This window comes from Sinohyriopsis cumingii, chromosome 1 (genome assembly GCF_028554795.1).
Source record: "Sinohyriopsis cumingii isolate HCF-2022 chromosome 1, ASM2855479v2, whole genome shotgun sequence".
Lineage (NCBI taxonomy): Eukaryota > Metazoa > Mollusca > Bivalvia > Unionida > Unionidae > Sinohyriopsis > Sinohyriopsis cumingii.
This window is the reverse complement of record NC_142961.1, coordinates 36,834,472-36,853,905: the sequence shown is the minus strand read 5'-3', so window position 1 is coordinate 36,853,905 and position 19,434 is coordinate 36,834,472. Positions and strand designations below refer to the sequence as shown.

At 34.6% G+C, this 19,434-nt stretch overlaps 1 protein-coding gene across 2 annotated transcripts; it reads left to right on the top strand.

The window, feature by feature from the left end:
• The first annotated feature begins 3,821 nt into the window (after positions 1-3,821).
• On the top strand, positions 3,822-18,806 carry LOC149806712 (elongin-C). Of its 2 annotated transcripts, none has more exons than XM_089956805.1 (4): positions 3,822-3,954; positions 4,754-4,959; positions 14,161-14,209; positions 14,569-18,806. In XM_089956805.1, the coding sequence occupies exons 2-4, from the start codon at positions 4,791-4,793 to the stop codon at positions 14,708-14,710; spliced, it is 360 nt and encodes a 119-aa protein (XP_089812931.1). In that variant the 5' UTR covers positions 3,822-3,954; positions 4,754-4,790; the 3' UTR covers positions 14,711-18,806. The 2 variants fall into 2 exon arrangements, with proteins under 2 accessions (XP_089812931.1, XP_089812934.1); XM_089956808.1 differs by lacking the exon at positions 3,822-3,954 and adding an exon at positions 4,061-4,140.
• Positions 18,807-19,434: the final 628 nt, after the last annotated feature.

Here is a 19,434-nt window from a genome sequence, read left to right as displayed (position 1 = left end):
CCCTTCAAGATTTCAGGTCTTGGTAATGCTTTATATATAAATCTCACGCTTGTACTACTGTATGTATGTCTCTGTCTCTGTTGTGTTTGGCCCTCTACCATCATTGTCCCTAGACATGCCCACCATGTTAAATTCGTGTGTGTGTGTGTGTGTGTGTTTTATATCCCTCTCCCCTGTTCCATTTCCATAGACCCATCAGGTCGGGACCGTATTAAAATAGGGTCCCAACCCTATTCCATTTCCCATGTTAATTTCACCTTGAGGCTATACAGTCCCACTATCTATTCCCATGTTCAATTCCCCTTGAGGCTAGAGTGTCCCAATACTTTTTCCCATGTTAAATTCCCCTTGAGGCTAGATTGTCCCACGATTTTTCTCCATGTTAAATTTCCATTGAGGCTAGATTGTCCCAGGGGGTCCTGTAATGCTAATTCCCATTGAGGCTAGGGTATCCCCATTTACTACTCATGAATATTGTTGTGACGAAATAATTGGTATCACGCTACAATGAATTTTTTCTTCAGTAAATATGTTGTTAAGCTTAAACACGTCAATTTATGAACTTTTTTAAACTCTAAAACAATATTCAAATCAGAAAACAAACCACAACCAACAATATTCCATAACAATAAGATTGTCAGCAATTAGTTTTAATCCCAAGGATGATCAAAATCAGCGCTGTGAATTTTCGCAGCATCTCAATTCCCACAAAAGAAACTCACACGAGTAAACACCCAGCATTATTGTATTGTATATACAAACATTAGTTACCACTATTAAATTAAAAGAAGGATTAAAGAAACATACCACGCAGCTTATGTGCCTTAAAAAACTAATTCAGAATAAATGTTATTTAGTAAACAATGTTAAATCTTCTTCGAATTGAGAATAATAAGATGAGCTATATAACGTGGGTGGGTGGGTGGGGGGGAATTGCCATATGTACGGTATCTTGAAACTGCTAGTTACAACAAAATAATGCATCGTTTTTTTGCCAATAAATTGCTGATGCTTACATAACCCGTTGTAGAATATTGTTTCTTTTAGTTATGTCAGAGGGCCAGTCTTTTTACAAGATAATGGCAAGGATAAGGATTAGTTGTTAGTTAGTCACACTGGCTATTTATGCTATGGTACCATAGCTGACCTGAATATGAAAAGAGGGCACGTTGTGGGTGGGGGTGGGGTGAGGAATGGAAAATAAGGTGCGTGACAAGGAGAAACGGCGCGTCCTTTGAGAATTTTATGCGTATTGAAGCCGGAAGATAGGTCAATATTGGTTAAAAAAAAGGCTTTAAAAATGCCGCGAAAATAAAACAGACAGGGTACCCAGACTAGTAATAATATTAGGTAGATCAACTCCAAATTCAAAAACGAAATCTAATTTTTTTAATTAAAAATTATTTTTAATTTTTTTTACCCAAATACAACACAACAGACCTTTAAGGGACACATAAACATCAAAAGCAATTACTTTTTCGGACTCATGGAGGGACTCCTCCTCAAAGGCTACTATTTTATATTGCTGGGAACTTGCGAGGAGCCCATGGATAAAGAGTAACCTCCCGATTTTAGATCCCAATCTCCCTATTATTATTTTTTTATGCGATCTCCCTACTTGGCGTCTGACAAGTTGACAGGTATGAATGGTTATATCCACACGAGATTTTCACAACAAGATGTTTTATGATGTCTAGTTGATCCTAAATTAAAATTGTACTAATCAGACTTCCAATTTCGTGGTGTCCATCTTTAAAATATTCTTAAGCTATTTATCTGCAATTGGTAGTCGTAGCAATATAAGGTTTTGACGCAAATACTTCTTATTATGTGTAAATGGTCCTTATTGAAAATGGCATTATTCAATCCACCATAGTAACCCATGTTGAAAATCTTGATAAAGCTAAGCAGCATATGAAAAGATATTATCACAGAGAGTCTTTCGTGTCTAGTTGGTTCTAAATAAAAAAAAAATGGTCGAACTACTGGTGGCCATCTTGAAATCTTTGCTATGACTGCTGTTCTTGAAAGAAAGGTCCTATCGACATTGTGTTTTCACTTGAACGAGTGTGGCTATATGTTTTTGGAAAATTATGCCAATGTGACATCCCAAAATCTGAAAAGGATCGACATTTTTATATATAAAAAAAAAATATTTTTTCTGGAATTATATACAAATTCCAATATTACAACGATGCTACAAAATGTCCGTCTTGGTGACCATCCTGAAAATCTTTACATGGCTACTTCTCCTAAACTGATGTTGTAATGAACATTCGATTTTCATTAAAACACTATTACATAGTTCTGAAAACTCTGCTTATGTAACTTCCAACATGGCACCATAGTGGCCATCTCGAAAAGTTTGTTATCACTACTACCCTTGTTTGAACTGTGGCATTCACATGAGTTTAACACGCACACTAAAAATCTTGCAAGATTTAACTGAATGAAAATGGTGGAGATCTTACCGCCAAGATAGCAACACTGTTATAAAGAAGACTTTAAAACAAGACTAAACTTACCTTTGAATCAAGTCAAAGGTCTTTGCTTGTATTTTTTTACCAGATTCACTGAGCTTTGAAAAAATCACTTTCAATATGTAGTCGAAAAATCACCTTCAATATGTAGTCGAAAAACCACCTTAATTATGTAGTCGAAGATGCACGTAGTAGGTAGACGTCCAGAATATTTCAGGTTAAGTTCTGTTGCAATAAAGCACAGTACTTACTGATTTTTCCAAGGAGTAAAGCAATTTATTTACTCTCTCTCTCTCTCTCTCTCACACACACACACACACACACTGTCGATAGATATATACACTGCTGCACATATGGCCATGCACTTTCATGTGTGTATTCGCTTTTATCACTATGTTAACATCCATAAAAAGTAAAATGTTGTAATAATATACTTTTCTTGCTAATATAGCTAGGCCAAGTTTTTGGATTATATACTATACTGAAGAAGCAGGCGTGACATCATTCGACAAAATTTCCGTTTGGTACAATTTTGGTGCGTAGCTTCAAATTTACATCCAATTTATAAGCGTGAAAGAAGGGAACGCTTTCATTCTGCATTCGTTTCCTGTTTCATACAATATAATCTATATGGGCATAAAGCAGAAAGCTGGAAGCTTGTAGAAAACTGTCTTCCTTTTACAGTGTAATTTTAACAATCAATAATCGTCTATCGATTTAGTTAAATCATATATAAATATTAAAGTATACTTGAACATTACTATATACTACATGTAATTGTTTCAAAGATCATTTAATGGTTAAAAAGACAAAATATACACTTGTTGGGTTGTGACATGTGTACTAACTTAAAACTCGTATAAATAATTTTTTAAAGGTTTGTACTGCCAATATTATGTACGCATTCCTCCAAATACATCAGTTACTCAGTCGTCCTTCTTTTTTAAAAAAAAATATGATTTACAAACATGGCTCTATCCATTAATGAATACTCTAAGTTCTTTTGTAACGAGCCATTATCCCCAAGGCAAACAACGACTTTCGCGTCCCTCCATATAGAATAAAATAAACAACAAACAAACAAAAACAAAACAGAACTTCCGTATAATTTGGCACCTGTTAAAGCCTGACGCCCTAAGGCGACCGCCCACTTCGCCTTTGTGTGTGGTAGGGTTGGACTTGCTTACAAAAGGAGTGGGTGTGGTTCAACAGTGCTGGAGATACTGGGAGTTGTGGAAATAGCAACAATTGGTGCTCCACGTACTAGTCAAATCCAGAGCACAGACTGCTAATCATTCCATGTTTTTAGCGAAACACCTTTGTGCTGTTGTGTAAGTAGGAAAACCAGTCTGCACACAGCGTTTAGTTCGGTCACGAGACGTACATACGGGTTACTGTTGATAGGGATAAGTTGTACATTGCTTGTTGAGACTCATCAGCAACAAAATCTCGGACTAAGTTTCGATTTATATTGGTAAGTGGGGCGACTAAAAATTAAATACCTTGTGATTTACAGCTTTCCAGTATTTGTGACACAATTTTCAGACGAAATTCTCAAAAATCAATTATCAGCTGACTTCCTGCGCACGAGTCAATTTTTCGATAGCATCAAAAATATTACAGCACCCACATGCATTTCACAGTTCATGTAGTGATACAGGTTCCAATATTGTTGATAATACTTGATATTAATTCTCTTTCATTATGTTATTTTCCAATATTCAACGAGTGGACAGTGAGTACTAAATCTAACTAGGTAGTCTACTGGACTATAGCAATCTATGAAAAGACACCAGTTCTCAATTATCACTATGCATTAATGCTACAGCATAGTATTCGAACTCCCTCCTGTTTGTTTGTACACACTATCGGTTTTAAAGACGAAAAACGTCAAGGATATAAAAAATACACAAAGCTGAATCATTTCATTCATCAATTTGTGAGTTCTAACGTGATTGGGGGAGGGGGTTCCAACGACAGATTGTTGCCATTTCAAACCACAGGTGCTCGACACGGAAAAAAACATTAATCTGAAATTTTAAAAAATCATAAAGTGACAGAATTGCCTAAGTCTTAAGATTACCCCAATTACCCGTTCTGACATAGGACCCATCTCTATAACACTGTAAAAGAGACCAGGTAAGTAAATTCCCAAAACTTTGTTCCACCCATGACCATCTATTTCCTATGTATATCTTGGAATACATTTCTGCACTCGCCTCACACATGCACAAAAACGAAAACTAAAATATATTTTTTTTCTTTCATTTCAGCATTCCGAATCCCTCTTGTGTCATATCCAACGGAACCATGTCAGATTCCAAGGATGAGAAGGGGGAGGAGGAGAAGATTTATGGGGGATGCGAGGGTCCTGATGCTATGTATGTCAAGCTGGTGTCATCAGATGGTCATGAATTTATCGTCAAAAGAGATCATGCTCTCACATCTGGCACCATCAAGGCTATGTTAAGCGGACCTGGTAAGGATAATGTACCATCATTGACTTGAATATCCAGACTCATATGTTCAGAATTTGTAATAATTTGTTATGGTATTGTCCAGACGAGTACATTTTATAAAATTGATGAAAAATACAAAACTTAAAATTTCTTTCATTCATTTGTTCAGGATGCCTACTGAAATGAATAAGTTTTGGGACACTTTAGAAATGGGGCACCCAAAATTATTTTTTCACATACTGCAAGTCTGGCATCATCTTAGATATTTTTTCTTCTGTTTGTTGATTGGCACATTCTCTGGGTTGTAAATTCATTGAGTAAGCGGGAACAAAAGAATTTTACAGTTATTATGGGAATAACTGTTTTCTTTTCTGCTCTAAGTTAACTATCAGTACTCAGAAAAAGCTTGGGGCTTCTCAAATTTTATATCAGTACTTTCCTGTATTCTACGTGCGATACCCAATGGCCTTATCAAGAAAAGTTTAAATTTGCATCAAAACTTGTACTGCCCTGATATTTATTTTCAAGATGCTGAAAGACTAATAAGTTATTAATATTTTTCCCTATGTATGCCCGTTACCTTATGAATATTGTCTGTTTATTATACTCTATTGAAAGCTGTAAATTTTGTGTACAAAGCAGTGCATGTGACATGAATTCAAAACAGATTGCCTGGGTTGCCTATAATTAGTGCTCACCTGCATTTAAGATATGTAACATACCATTTTGGATATTTATGTGCTTTACTGAAACCAGCCAGAACCAGTCTTGTTGGTACTGGAACTGTTCCAGCCATTATTGCATCTGTGCTGTGATGCATGGTCAAGTAATGGAATTAAGGCTACCATGTATGCACAACAAGCTGTTTACATTATTGTAATAATCAGGAGTCTGTGCCAAATGTGGGATTTTTTTATATAGGTACTGTAAGTAATAAAGGCATCAGATTTGGTTTATGATGGCTTCTTAAGTCAATGATTAAAAATCAGCTGTCTTTTTTTGCAGAGGTAAGATTAAAAAAATGACCAACTAAAAATTGGTAGAAACTAAAGTGTTTTGATTTTTTGTTTGATATTTATTCAGTTCAAAATGTTTGAAGTTAAAGTTTAATGAATAATAGAGCTGTTCCTTGCTCATGCTTACACTAGTGTAGTGCAACACTGGTTAAACATTAAGCAGTACCGATGAACAACGTAAAAGTGTAAAGAGAAATTATATCAAGCATGACGAGCTTCCGATATTCATTAATGAGGACATTAATAGAGCAATTAGACCATGGCTAACCTGGAGAAATACATTGCTTTATGTGAAGTATTTTGAGTTCTGAATAAAGATACTAGTCAGTTTAATATGATTTTGTTTTTATCTTTACATATTTGAAGTACAGCAATTTCAATATTGTATGACAAATAATAGTAAAAAAATAGGGCCCATTTGGATATATGGAAATAGGAATTTGGCTTTTGGAATTTGGTTTTTTTCAAGTCATCAGCCCTGTATCAGTGTCTAAAAAAAATTGTTGGAACCCTGACTATTGTCAGTTTATGCCTTGTTGCATTAAGTTTATTAAAAGAAAACAGTAGTTATGTTTTCTACCTTGAAAAGTTAAATGTCTAACTTGTTAAAACATAGTACCAATAAAACTTTGAAATTACTGTTAATTGCTTGCATTTAATGACCTTGTTTACAATTGTATCATGGCATCCAAGCATGTCCTTTGAAGATTTGTAATTTGCACTAAGTGAAGTATATCTGTTAATTTAGAATCACATTGTCACCACTGCACTAAACATAACTGAAGTCATTAAAAAATAATAAAAACGGTACAAGAAATGATGTTTTAATAAACACTTGCAATTATAATGGAATGGTTATTTGCTTTAACATAACTAACTTAAGTACACATTTACTTGGCTATGATAATCATCCTATTGATAGAGGGTGAATGCACATTTAAAGACTACACCAATGATGGCTACAAATCTACTTCAGGTTGTAAAACAGTTAATCAGTTGGATTATTGTTGTAGAGAAAAGTAGTACCAGCATTGACTCCTGACAAAATTTGGGGCTGTGGGTGGCTGAGTGGTCTAAGACATCTTTATTTCTTGGCCTAACCAGAAATCGCCTCTATGGCTATGATAATCATTCTATTGATAGAGGGTGATAGAGACTACACCATTGATGGCTACAAAGCTACTTCAGGTTGTAAAACAGTTAATATGTTGGATTATTGTTGTAGAACAAAGTAGTACCAGCATTAACTCCTGACAAAAATCGGGGCTCTGGGTGGCAGAGTGGTCTAAGACATCTTTATTTCGTTGGATATTCTCGTGTTCTTCTTTTGCCAGATATACTCCCCTAGTCCCCGATACACGAATGCCAATTTTAGAGGTTAAATAATGAACTGGCTTGGATTACTGTTGGAAAACAAAACACATATTACTGTCTGACAAATTCATTAGTTCTAATTAAAGGGAGATGTTGAAACAACTATCTTGCCAAAACCAAGATTGGAGTGAAGTGTTTTCAAATTATAATTTGAGTTAAGCAGAATTACAAGCACAGGAATTAAAGTCAATAAAACAGTAATAGACCTGTGGCTAAAATGTGATTGGGAGGAATGGAGTGTGGTTTAAAAAAATGAATAAAGCAAAATCAATCATTAATATTTTTAAGCATAACAATGATATACATGGCACTAAGCATGATGAGCATAGTAAATACTATACGTTACTATAGTTCTTTTTTTGTCTCATGATAAGCACTAAGCAGAATCTTTGTGTGTGTAAATGTTGGGACACAGAAAAGTTTTTTTTATTATACATGCATACGAGTCTTGGGACACAAAAATGATCTTTCTTTCCTGTCTCAAGACTTGCTTTTATTATGGTGGTTTTAAAAAATTCACTTATCAAACCTACCTTTTCACTTGTCCCAAACTTTCAATCTCTTGCCAAGATTTGGTGAAATGTATGCACTTTATTTGATAAATAGAACAAAAGATACTGTACGAAATACTTTTTTATTAAAAGAATTTTTTTTCTCAAAACTATGCTGACATTATACATTTTGCTCCTTCAGTTATATGGATTTGAAAAGAATGTACATGTACACATCTTGCACATGGACCAACAATAAGCCAGTGTATATCATTGATAATAGCTGTGTTTGGGTTAAATCGTCAATGTTCATTAGAATTTGTACACTCTCTTGGTTTAAGGAATTCCTTAATCAAGTCTTGATTAAATTCATTGGACTAACTATTCACTCATATTCGACAGATGACAGGCTTATAACAAACATGATTTATAACAGCTTGCATAACAGACTGGGAAAGTGGAGTGTTCACTAAAAGTGTTCTATGAGCTTTAGCAGATAGATCTGGTGACTGCTTGATGACCATCTTCTTTGTTTTAAACTTTTTAATACTGCCGAATAGAATGGCAGTATAATGTTCCTTTTTTAAAATAACTGCAAGGTGAGTGAGAAGAACCTGCAAGACTTCCTTCCATATGTCATAGTTAAATGCTCTAAAGCAGGCATGTGTAACTTATAGCCTAGGGGCCAGATCCAGTTCTATCCACTTAGATCATAGGGTATGGCTTTAAAATAACTAACTTGGTTGCCCTGGAGGAAGTTATACATGTCTGCTCTAAAATATCTCAAAGGTTTCTCATTGAAGTTCTTGAAAGAAACAACAAGAAATGAAAGAAATTCCATTAAAGTAGCAACTTGTGTTTAATTACTAGGAATAAATATGACATAAATACATGTAATAATGTAAGCATGTAAATGGTTGTAATTTTTATTACTAACAAAATAAAAGGAACATCATCATCATCATTGGCGACTCGGTCTCGAAAGACCATGCGAATAGCACCCTTGGGGTGTTGCCTGTCTCTGTTGGCAACGTCTGCTGTGGCTGTGCAGGCCTATACGTGAGTGACAGTCCCTACTGCAGTTGGTGCAGACATACTGGGAAGTCTGCATTACTGTGGTTGCTGTTGCGTTCTTCTTTCTCTTACGTTTCTCTGCCACCAACTGGCCTCTCCTCGCATCAGCGACTGATATGCCATTGTTTACCATCAGTCTCCAGGTGCCTCGGTCCTCAGCCAGCTCTTCCCAGCCATTGGGTGAAATGTTGCATGCCTTCATGTCCCTCTTGCAAACATCTTTGAAACGTGTTTAATTACTAGGAATAAATATGACATAAATACATGTAATAATGTAAGCATGTAAATGGTTGTAATTTTTATTACTAACAAAATAAAAGGAACAATAGTTATACTATTTCTAAATCTCAAGCAGTGGAACTAAAGTTTGTGATGCTCACTCTTTCAGGACCTTTACTTTCCATGAAATGATTTCTTAAGTGGAGGAAATATAAATATCTGGCTCTTTCTAAATGAAGTTTTGAATTTGTTTACTAACTACTTGTCAATATTGCTTATGTTAACATTCATGTTGGTCACATATACTGGATTGGGCATTTGCCCTTTCAGATCCGTGGTCTATTTTGTTTTGCTAATAATGGATTCAAAACTTGAGCATTCGTAAAAAAAGATAATAAAACTTAATAATTTTTTATATCGTTATATGCTACAAAATGTAAAACATAAGAATTATTCCAAATATTTCAAAACTGTCACTGGTAAGTTTCAGTTAGTTAAGCGGACTAAACTTCTTATGATGACAGTGGAAAAGAAAACTAATAAGGCATTCCAAAATATGTGTATTTCCTATTGCACTGGTTTTAAAATTAGGGTAGGTAGGTAGTTTTTTTAGCATTATACAGTAAAACCTATTTTGAGAGACCACCCCTTCTGCCAACAAAAAATGGTCTCATAACAGGCTTGTACAAAAAAAACAACAGTTTCCAAGGTCTAGTCTGAGAATAGTTTAAAGAAAAATAACCACAACCACTGTACATATATTCTATTCTTTATTAATAGTTCTTGCTAAAATATTGTATGCATTCATTTGTAAACAAAATTTAGCAATAAAGATATACTTCTATCATTAAATATGAAATTGCATTTATATTTGAAGATCACATGTACATGTATTAGGATATGAAATCGTTTCTGATTTACTCCTTTTCCTTTATAACATCCTAAATTTGCTTTACTGACATTTAAACTGGTATTTTACAAGTGGTCTTTTATTTCTCACTTCTTTTAGTTACAATAATTGTTTTCTCCAGCATTAAAGTTTGTCTTGTTTTAGTTTGAGACTCATCATTATCATTAAGGTACTAGGTATTAACATTATGAGTGCCCAGTTGTAATATCGACTGTAGTAAAGACGACTTTGGCATGGCTCTGGGAAAAATATGACAAATCTATACATGGGCATTGCATGTATAACAATTAATTAAATAAAAAGAAACAGAATCATTCACTCGGAGACAAAATCAGCAGCAAGCCATGCATAGATTAACACTTATAAACAAAGTGTACAACTCGGTCGCAACAACTTGAATAGACGACAGCTTGGTGACTGAGATGTAATCACTGTAACATCGGGGGAAAAAAGAAAAGGAACAAACATCACACGCCTTTAACAGTATCAATCAAATCCCTCAGACGATTCCCTCTTGCTGGTTTATTAGACAAAGACCTCATTCACCCCCAGGCAATACAGACTAACTCTAAAGACAAATAATATACGCAACCACTATCTTAATTTCGGCACTACAATGGCAAATTCGTGACTTATACATTAGCCTGGTTTACGGACTGTACCATCTGTCACTATATACAAACTGGTTGCTTGAATCCTTTTTTGTGGTTCTTTTCATGTGTTCTTGATCAGAACAATCTTTACTATTGAAGCAATCGTTGCTACAAATGATTACATAACAATCAGTAGTGTCTGTCTCTTTTCTGGCAATACAGTCATTCATAGAGCTAGATAATGGGTCCTACTCAAACCTATCAGCAGTATCTATGATGGTTCCACTACGACAAGGCTGGCAACCAGGCTAAGTGCTGGAATACTCTGTACTTTAATCTGGTTTACAATAGAAAATGTGAAACACTATTAGCATATCTACAAAATTTCAGGTGCTGATAGCCAGCTGCTTTTTCTTTTTTTTAATAGAATGTATAAATGGTCATAGGTTTAAATAACTGTCATGGGAGTTTATTCCCATTTTTGCAGTGCGGTCATTCATAGCAGTGTCGAAATGTATATTTTGCCAGAACATCGTGGTTGCTGGTCACATTCAGCAGGTTGATGCTCATGAGAGTATTTGTATAATATAATTGTACAAGTCAATTTTGGGAATTTTTTGGTTGAATTTTTTTATAGGTTTTTAGGTTTTTTAACCCCTGGGGGAAAAGAGGGCAAGAGTTGGCAATTAAAAAAACATGGTTGACCAACTGAAAACATAATTTCTTTTGGCATAAGCTTAAATATTTCATACTTTCATCATTGGTCCATGCTGATACTTTAGAACTTCAAGTTTTTAGAAAACTAATATGCTATAATTTTTAATACCTTAATCATTGGCCCATTCTCATGCTTTAGAACTTCAATTCTGAAAATAAATATTTAATACTTTTGTTGATTCCTCTTCTAACTGTTTGTAATAAGTAGACAGTCTATGAATAATTGCTAAGAATATGTCACAGATAAAAATAAAGAGTAACAATAGTCCTGTTCAACTTGAAATCTCATTATGACCAAGTATTTCACATAAACAAATTTAAAAGATGCAAATATGTACAATGTGTGTATAAACATACAAACTTGCTTCATGACACTCATGTGAGCCAAGGGCATGTCAGCTGTATCTGAAACTGCCTTCACTTCTCTTCATCTCTTGTGACTGTAATGAAGGATCAGGAAATTACAACATCCAAAGCGGCAAGTTCTAACTTACCTGCAACACAATGCACAGGAAATATCCATCGAGCACTGTCTTGTAAAATTTTTATAATTCCACTCTTTAATCCCCCTGCATTCCAGTGGCCCCACACGATGGTTGATTTCCTGCTTACAACATCACTAAATCTGCTAATGTAAGACCCACTCTCTCCAAACCCATTGCAGTACCATCTTTTATTTCTAAGGTTTTCACTGACTTAAACTCCTCAATGCTGACCAATGAAGTTTTCAGTTTTCCATTGCCCAAGTATTTTGTATGCACTATTTCTTGTTCTGAAATATAGCATCGGTACTTCTTCAGCAGAAATTGAAAGATACTTATTAGAAATAAGACTTTATCTTCTCGCAAGACCTGATCAATTGATAGAACACAGTCTCTTGCCATAAAATTAGCGCCATTCTTCTGGAGTGATCACAGCATTTGAGTATCATAAAAAAGGATTTCCATAATGGGCTCATTGTATTTAGCTTTCCTGTTCATTGACCAGAAGAGCTTATGGGATTATCTGTCACCTGACATCCGTATGTCCATTGGCAAAAATTTGTTTTCAGTACTCCTAAACTACTTAGAGGATTGTCATGAAACATTACACACATATTCATCCCATGGTATAGTTGGTCCTAGGTGAAAAATGACGCGGTTCACATCCGATATGGCCAATTCAGTTGCGATCTTGTTATCACTGCTCTTCCTCCTTCCTCAGTATATGGTCTAATTTTTGTTAAAATACTGCAAATGATGTGTATAGTCTGACTATACATCCTTGTTTGTTTGTACCCCACTACCGATTTCAATAATGGAAAACTTTAATGTGATAAAGTCTAAGGAACTTAGTCAATTCATTGATTGATTTATAATTTCTAACCTGACTGTGAGTAGAGTGACCCTAACACCAGCATCATCTAAGCGTTTCATGCTTAACAGAAGTTTTCAATAAAATGGACATGCTTGAGATCCATTTCCAGTTCCTGGACAAGTCCATTTTCAGCAAAGGGGTGTATGCACAACACATGACATATGTCGCCTGCTTCCGATATTTACAATGTTGAATAGAATGACAACAACAAATTTGACTTTTACATGGATTTAACAAGCAATTTAATTTTATGTTCATGTGTGCAAAGGTTAAGGGATATAATTCCAAATTCTCAACGCTTTGGTAATTTACAGAATTATCTGGCAGTTACCGAATAGGATCATCTATGTCATTATGTTGTCAGATGGAAATAAACTAACTCATAGTGTACGCAATATGGTGCCGAGTTAGTATGGAAAGTCCGTTAAGCATGAAAGGTATCACATTAAACGTTTTCATTATTGAAATCGGTAGGGGGGTACAAACAAACGGTGATATATAATGAAACTATTGTTAGTCCTGAATGAAAATGGTGCCAATCTGACATCCAGTATAGCAGCCATCTTGAAAAGTTTAGTTATTGCATCTCGTCTTGACTGGTCATATCAAGATGAGGTCTTCACTAGAAGACTTGATGATTTCTAGTTATTCCTAAATGATATCATGCTGATCTGATGCCACAGGTGGTCATATCAGCATGGGTTTTTCATGCAAGACTTATGATGCCTTGTTGGTCCAGAATAAAAATGGAACCAATCTGATGACCAGTGATGCAGTATTACCACCATGGCAGCCATCTTTTTTATTTTGACCCCCATTTTTGTTACTCAGTTTTTAAAAAAATGGAGTTTGACCCTCAGTTCTATCATCATGGGGATTTTTGACTCAATCTTCCACCCATAGGGGATACACTGCTGTAACCATGTCACATTTCCTCCATTGTTGATGCAAGCTTTAAATTGTGCAAAAACATAAAGCCCACTAAACTTTTGTCAAGTCAATTTAGAAAATACATGAATAGATGTAGACTGCCTGACTTGCTAATGTAGTGTTGTGAATAGATGACATGACAGTTGCCAGACCGTCAAATAAACAAATCCTTTTTTTTGTGCAAAATATTGGTAAATTATTTGCCAAAATTACATTGTTGGAGTTGGAAATCAAATTTGTAATAGAAGTAAGACTAAATATAATAGGACAGATGTTTTCCAAACATGGTTAGATAAATGAAAGCTGGATGAAGGCAGCTGGACTCTACTTATTATGTTGCTTAATTGTGTTATTTAAAAGTTTTAATAGAGGATCAACCGTATGAATGATTGTAGACCCATCATGACCCCTTGAATCAAGATACAAAGAGATATTGTTTTTTGGTTTTTGTTTGTTGAAAATAGAAATTGACCCATTATTGTGTTGGTGTTGACATTTGTGTGTTTGTCATGTTCTCTACATTCCTTATTTTTATTTTCAGGTCAGTTTGCAGAAAATGAAACGAATGAAATTAATTTCAGAGAAATACCGTAAGTAAACACCGGCAAAGCATATTTCCAGTTCATTATTTGACATCTGTCATGTCAGAGAGATTCTTGTTTGATGGCAGTATATTGTTACTTTTTTATATTTTTTTAAAATCATATATTACTAATCACACATGTTCAGGATCAGTTTGAGTCAACTTATGAACTTGTGCTTCTTCTGAAATGAACCATGATGAGATTTTGCTCCATTAACATTAAATATTTTGACTAAGTATGTAAGAATTATTTTCTTTGTGGTGTTGGTGGGGGCAAAAGCTTTTGAGTAAAGATCTTGAATATTTGGTTTTTGATAGATTTGTAAATGTAAAATAATGCTGAACATTATTTTTCTTTCATTGCAGGTCGCATGTCCTACAGAAAGTTTGCATGTATTTCACATACAAAGTGCGATACACTAACAGTTCAACAGAAATACCTGAGTTTCCCATTGCTCCTGAAATTGCTTTGGAATTGCTGATGGCTGCAAATTTTTTGGATTGTTAAATATATTGCAAGTTTATGTAAAACTATTAATTACTGTTCTCTCTGATCTTGAAGATCTAGTTGTAAGTAATACAAAATAGCTTTTCCAAATTTTTCACCTTAGCTAGACTTCATTGACCATGTGTTTACATATATTTTTTACTGTGTTATGTCATTTGTTTTAAAAGTGTTTCATATTCAAAAAATTCAGATGTGTTTGAATAGCTGGACTTGTCTTGCACATGCACTGATCATTACAAGTCATCAGTAAAGAAAAAATGTTATTTAAATTTGTATGTACATTGCTTGAGCCTGTTCAGCAACTCGATTTATGCAGTGTATGATGTTTATGTGTAGGAAATTACATTTATAAAATCACTTTTGGTTGGTAATTTTCTTCAGTGGTTGAAAGATATATTAAAGTGAAATACTCATTGCTTGAACGAATTTGATGCTATCTTATGTGTCCTTTCCCATTGAGAATATTGGTTTTTCACATTGATGATAGAACCTTATATACAAATGAAGAGAGCTTTCATTGCGCACCAAATTTTTGTCTTTGTGTTTAGAATGTTATGAAGAAACAACTAGTAGTCCTAATTTGCCACTGAATTCTTTCTGTACACAAGAATATAAAAAGCTTTTCAAGAGTAGTGCACACTTTAATGGCAAAAATGTAATTTGTCTTGATGTACTATTACAGACCCAAGTTAGGATGGTAGATACTTAAGTTTATCACTTGCTGCGACTTTTAGTTTTGCTCTTAAGTATGTTCCTTGACCAAACTTTATGGATGGCCTGCAGTTTTGATAATGTTGAAACCTGTAGATTCTAGAATCTGATGGTAACAGTCATGCCAAGTCTAACAATAAAGAAAAGGCATTTTGCTTTGTAAGTTTAGTTAAAGTAAGTTTAGTTGGAGACAGCATATCTTGACAAAAGGTTGAGGTTGCTGAGACCCGGGGAGTAATTTCTGGCATCTACTATGCTCTACGCGGGGTGGAGCTTATACCATTCTGTTTTCTGTACTTGATGTACCTTGGCATATAATGATGGTCATTTCCTTGTAGTAATTATTGGGCTTTCATTTTTCCCTTTCATAGGAAGTAAAAAAAACATCATATTGGTGTGTTCAGTTATTACAACACTGTTGAAAAGTTTGAGATCTTGAAGCACTGAAATAAAGTCAGCTTGGAATTATTTGTGTGATTTGTATACATTAGCTCAAGTCTTATTTTCATTCAAGACATTTTAAATTTAAAAAACTGTCTGAACAAAGTTTTCATATGAAGATCAGCCTCATTCTCGATGATAATGCTAGATTTGGCTAATTTTCACCACAATTTCTGGTTTTTCTTTGGGTGCTAAATTTTAAAACTCCTAATACAAATATGGTTTTAAATAAGCATGTAAAAGGGTATGGATGTGCAGGATATAACATAAATTCATGTCTTTCAAGTTAAACATGAACTGACATAATTTAAACAGATCCCAAATTAAACCTCCTTAAAATGTGTGGTACTGAATATATTGTACAGCTTTATGACTATGACCTGTTTGAAGATTTATTCTGTTGCAAGATATTATTTATGTAAAGTATAAATGATAAAATGGATAAAAATGCCTCAGATATGGTAAATTACTAGGTGGTTTAAGAAGTAAGCTCTTTTAAGGCATTAGCAAAGACATGCAAGAAGTCAAAACATTTGGAGGGTGGGTGAAAGAAAGTTACCAACTGAATCATTTGTTTTGGTTGCAGTACATAATCAGTTTCTTTAGACAGAATTTTTAATGGAAAGAAGTCAGTTGTGCTTAAAAAATCATTACTAAAATCGTGCATGAATGACAAACATGTTATCATAACTTCATTATTAGCTAAGGATCTGTTTATTTGGCAAGTGCTTCATTTATTTCATTGATGAAAATAATTTATTTCTGTGGATTTATTTATTTGGACAATTGAATTTAAATAAAATTGTCAGATTTTGTTATTTAGAAACACATCTGTTAAACGTAAAAGTAGACCTAAGTGTATCAATTGAATGGGGTTTTTTTTGGGCTGGTGTAAAAATCTGTATTTTATTGCGGTCCTGTATTTCAGTTTTTAATGTTGTCCTGGGTTGTTTATTGATTTAGTCACTTAGTTCTCTTTAAGAATATGCAATTTACAATATTTTCCACAGTGTTATTAAAAGATTGGCTGTTTTTATTTATAATTGTCAGAGTCAAAATGTTGCTTTTTCCTTCATTGTTCTTTAGTTCCTTTAAAAAAAAACAACAAATGACCAAGTCGCTGAAAATGGTAATAATACTGGAGTTTACAAAAATGTTTCATATAGAAAGGAGACTTAAATGTTGCCCAATTGTAGCAGTATGTGACACCCAGAGATTTTGATTACGAGCAGTATCCATAAAGTGTTCAATGCATTGGTTTATGGAAGATAGGTATGGTACGGAGGTATTAATTGAGAGACACGTATGTATATTACACATTTTTTGCCTATTGAGGATGCTCATTAAAGGGAGAAATACGCATTTCAGATGTATTATTTAAAACTGATTTTCTGCTTGTTCCATAAATATTGTTGACATACGAAATTTGAAGTTCAGAAATATTTTTTTAATTGTGCAAACATGATGTATGAAAAACAAATTGTATATTTACCATAACATTGATTAAATTAATATGGCTGTGAAGCCCAATATAGATGTTTTGACATTCTTAGAGGGAGATGGTATTAATAATAAAATATAAAATTTCCACATAGGATATTACTTTATTTTCTCATTGTCGCATATAATCAATGATTTTTCTTCTCAGTCTGTTGTGTACTTGCTTTTGAAGGCAGTTTGTAAGCTTCAGATCCCTTTCATTGTAATAAAACAAGTGGAAAAGTTTTGGATGTGCATTAAGACTGTACATGTACACTGTATTTACTCAAAACTGCAAACTGCTGAGACCTAGATCTGCTGGTGTATCACAAGGTAGTGGATCAGGATGTGTTGTTTGCTGTTGGCCTTGACTATGTAAGTGAATAGTGAAGTAATTCATTCATTAGCTAAACTGTGAAATATTATTATATATAGATCTGCTGCAGCTTGCAATATCTTTTTTCCGTCTTGCATGCATGTGGGTGAAATTTTAGCATATAGCCGACTTATTATTCCAACATGTAATCTTGCCTTTGCATTGTTGCTGAAGAGCATCAGCAAGTAATGATACTTTATGATGTGTAATATGCACCTAACTGAAAGCAGCAAAATTCCAAATCTGAATAATGTGCAGACAGATCAGGGTCTACTATGTTTGCTTTTAATTAAAAGTGCACAGCATATACCCTAAACTCTAGGGAGAGACAAAGGCAGATCTGTGTCAATACTGTCTGCCAAACACCAGATGGAAGATCTGGGTTGGCACTGTGCTAAGAGACTTTGCAATGGCAGACCTGTGCCAATACTGTCTGATAAACAACAGATGGAAGATCTGGGTTGGCACTGTGCAAAGAGACTGATGGCAGATCTGGGTTGAGGCTGTTTGTTGAGAGACTACTGCATGGCAGAACTATGTCAATGCTGTATGCAGAGAGCCATTGAGATGATTCAGTTCTATATGCTGACAAACATAGGGCTGGGATATCTGGGTCTATTCATAATGAAAAGAATGGAGGGATGACAGATCTGGGTAATGCAGTATGCAAATTGATGGCACAGCAGATCTTAGTCAACACTATTGTGCATAGACTATTGGATAGCAAATCTGGGTCAACTGCAGAAAGAGACTTTTTATGAGCAGAACTGGTTTATGCTGCGTGCAGTTGGGTTTGTGTTGTACATGGATAAGTACAGAATATTTCTTTATAATATGAAGTCAGATCTCACATTTCTGTGGTTGCTGTGTTACCTTTTTTTGTATACTTAATGATTTGAAGAAAAAAGTTAGCGAATAATGAATAATTTTTCAAGTAATTAGAGGTTGCAGATTGTATTATCACCACCTTAGTGTATAGTGAGTATTCAAGAATATATTATTTTGGCAAAAGCGACTTGTCAGCTAAATTAATATTTTAGCATTATACTGTAAATGTGCCCAACAGTTTAAAATAAAGAATAAAAAGTGTTTCATACGTCTGATTGTTTTTGTATTTAAAAAAAAATTTTTTTTGCATGTATTGAAATTTGAATTATTTATCCCAACAGCCTTGTACACTGTATATTTGGATAAAAAAATGTGCTAAATAGATGTATGTACATACACTTATCAGATTCAAACCAAGATCTCTGACAATGGAAATATGACAGACACCAACATGAGGTCATATTCTGTCAACCTTTCGATTCACAAATCAAATTACATTCTTCACATGAAATTCAAAAACTTGATTCAGACATAAAGTGTGTTGGCATCCGTTAGTCTCGAGAGACAGTGCGCCCATGAGATATGTAACGATTGGTGGTTGTGCAGCGTCTGCTGTGGCTATGTAGCCTAACTTTGGAGTGGCAGTCCTTGCTGCACTTGAAGGTTGCATCTGGTGTGGGTTGGAGCTGCATCTTCTTCCTCTGCAATCACTTTTCATCAGCTAGCAAGCATAGCTTGTCCTCGCTGCTTTCAGACCAGTGATTAGAGCATGTTGCCAGCTGGACCTGCCTGGAGCGAGCTCTTCCCAGGTGTTGACATCAATGTCAAGGGCATTCATGTTGCGCTTGCAGACATCCTTGAAGCAGAGATGTGGCCATCCGATCAACCT

What these genes read in the sequence shown, in the direction of transcription:
- LOC149806712 (XM_089956805.1), top strand. Translation starts at nt 4,791, where the DNA reads ATGTCAGATTCCAAGGATGAGAAGGGGGAGGAGGAGAAGATTTATGGG. An exon ending in GGCTATGTTAAGCGGACCTG is followed by an intron (nt 4,960 to 14,160) that starts GTAAGGATAATG and finishes TTTTATTTTCAG; the next exon opens with GTCAGTTTGCAGAAAATGAA. An exon ending in ATTAATTTCAGAGAAATACC is followed by an intron (nt 14,210 to 14,568) that starts GTAAGTAAACAC and finishes CTTTCATTGCAG; the next exon opens with GTCGCATGTCCTACAGAAAG.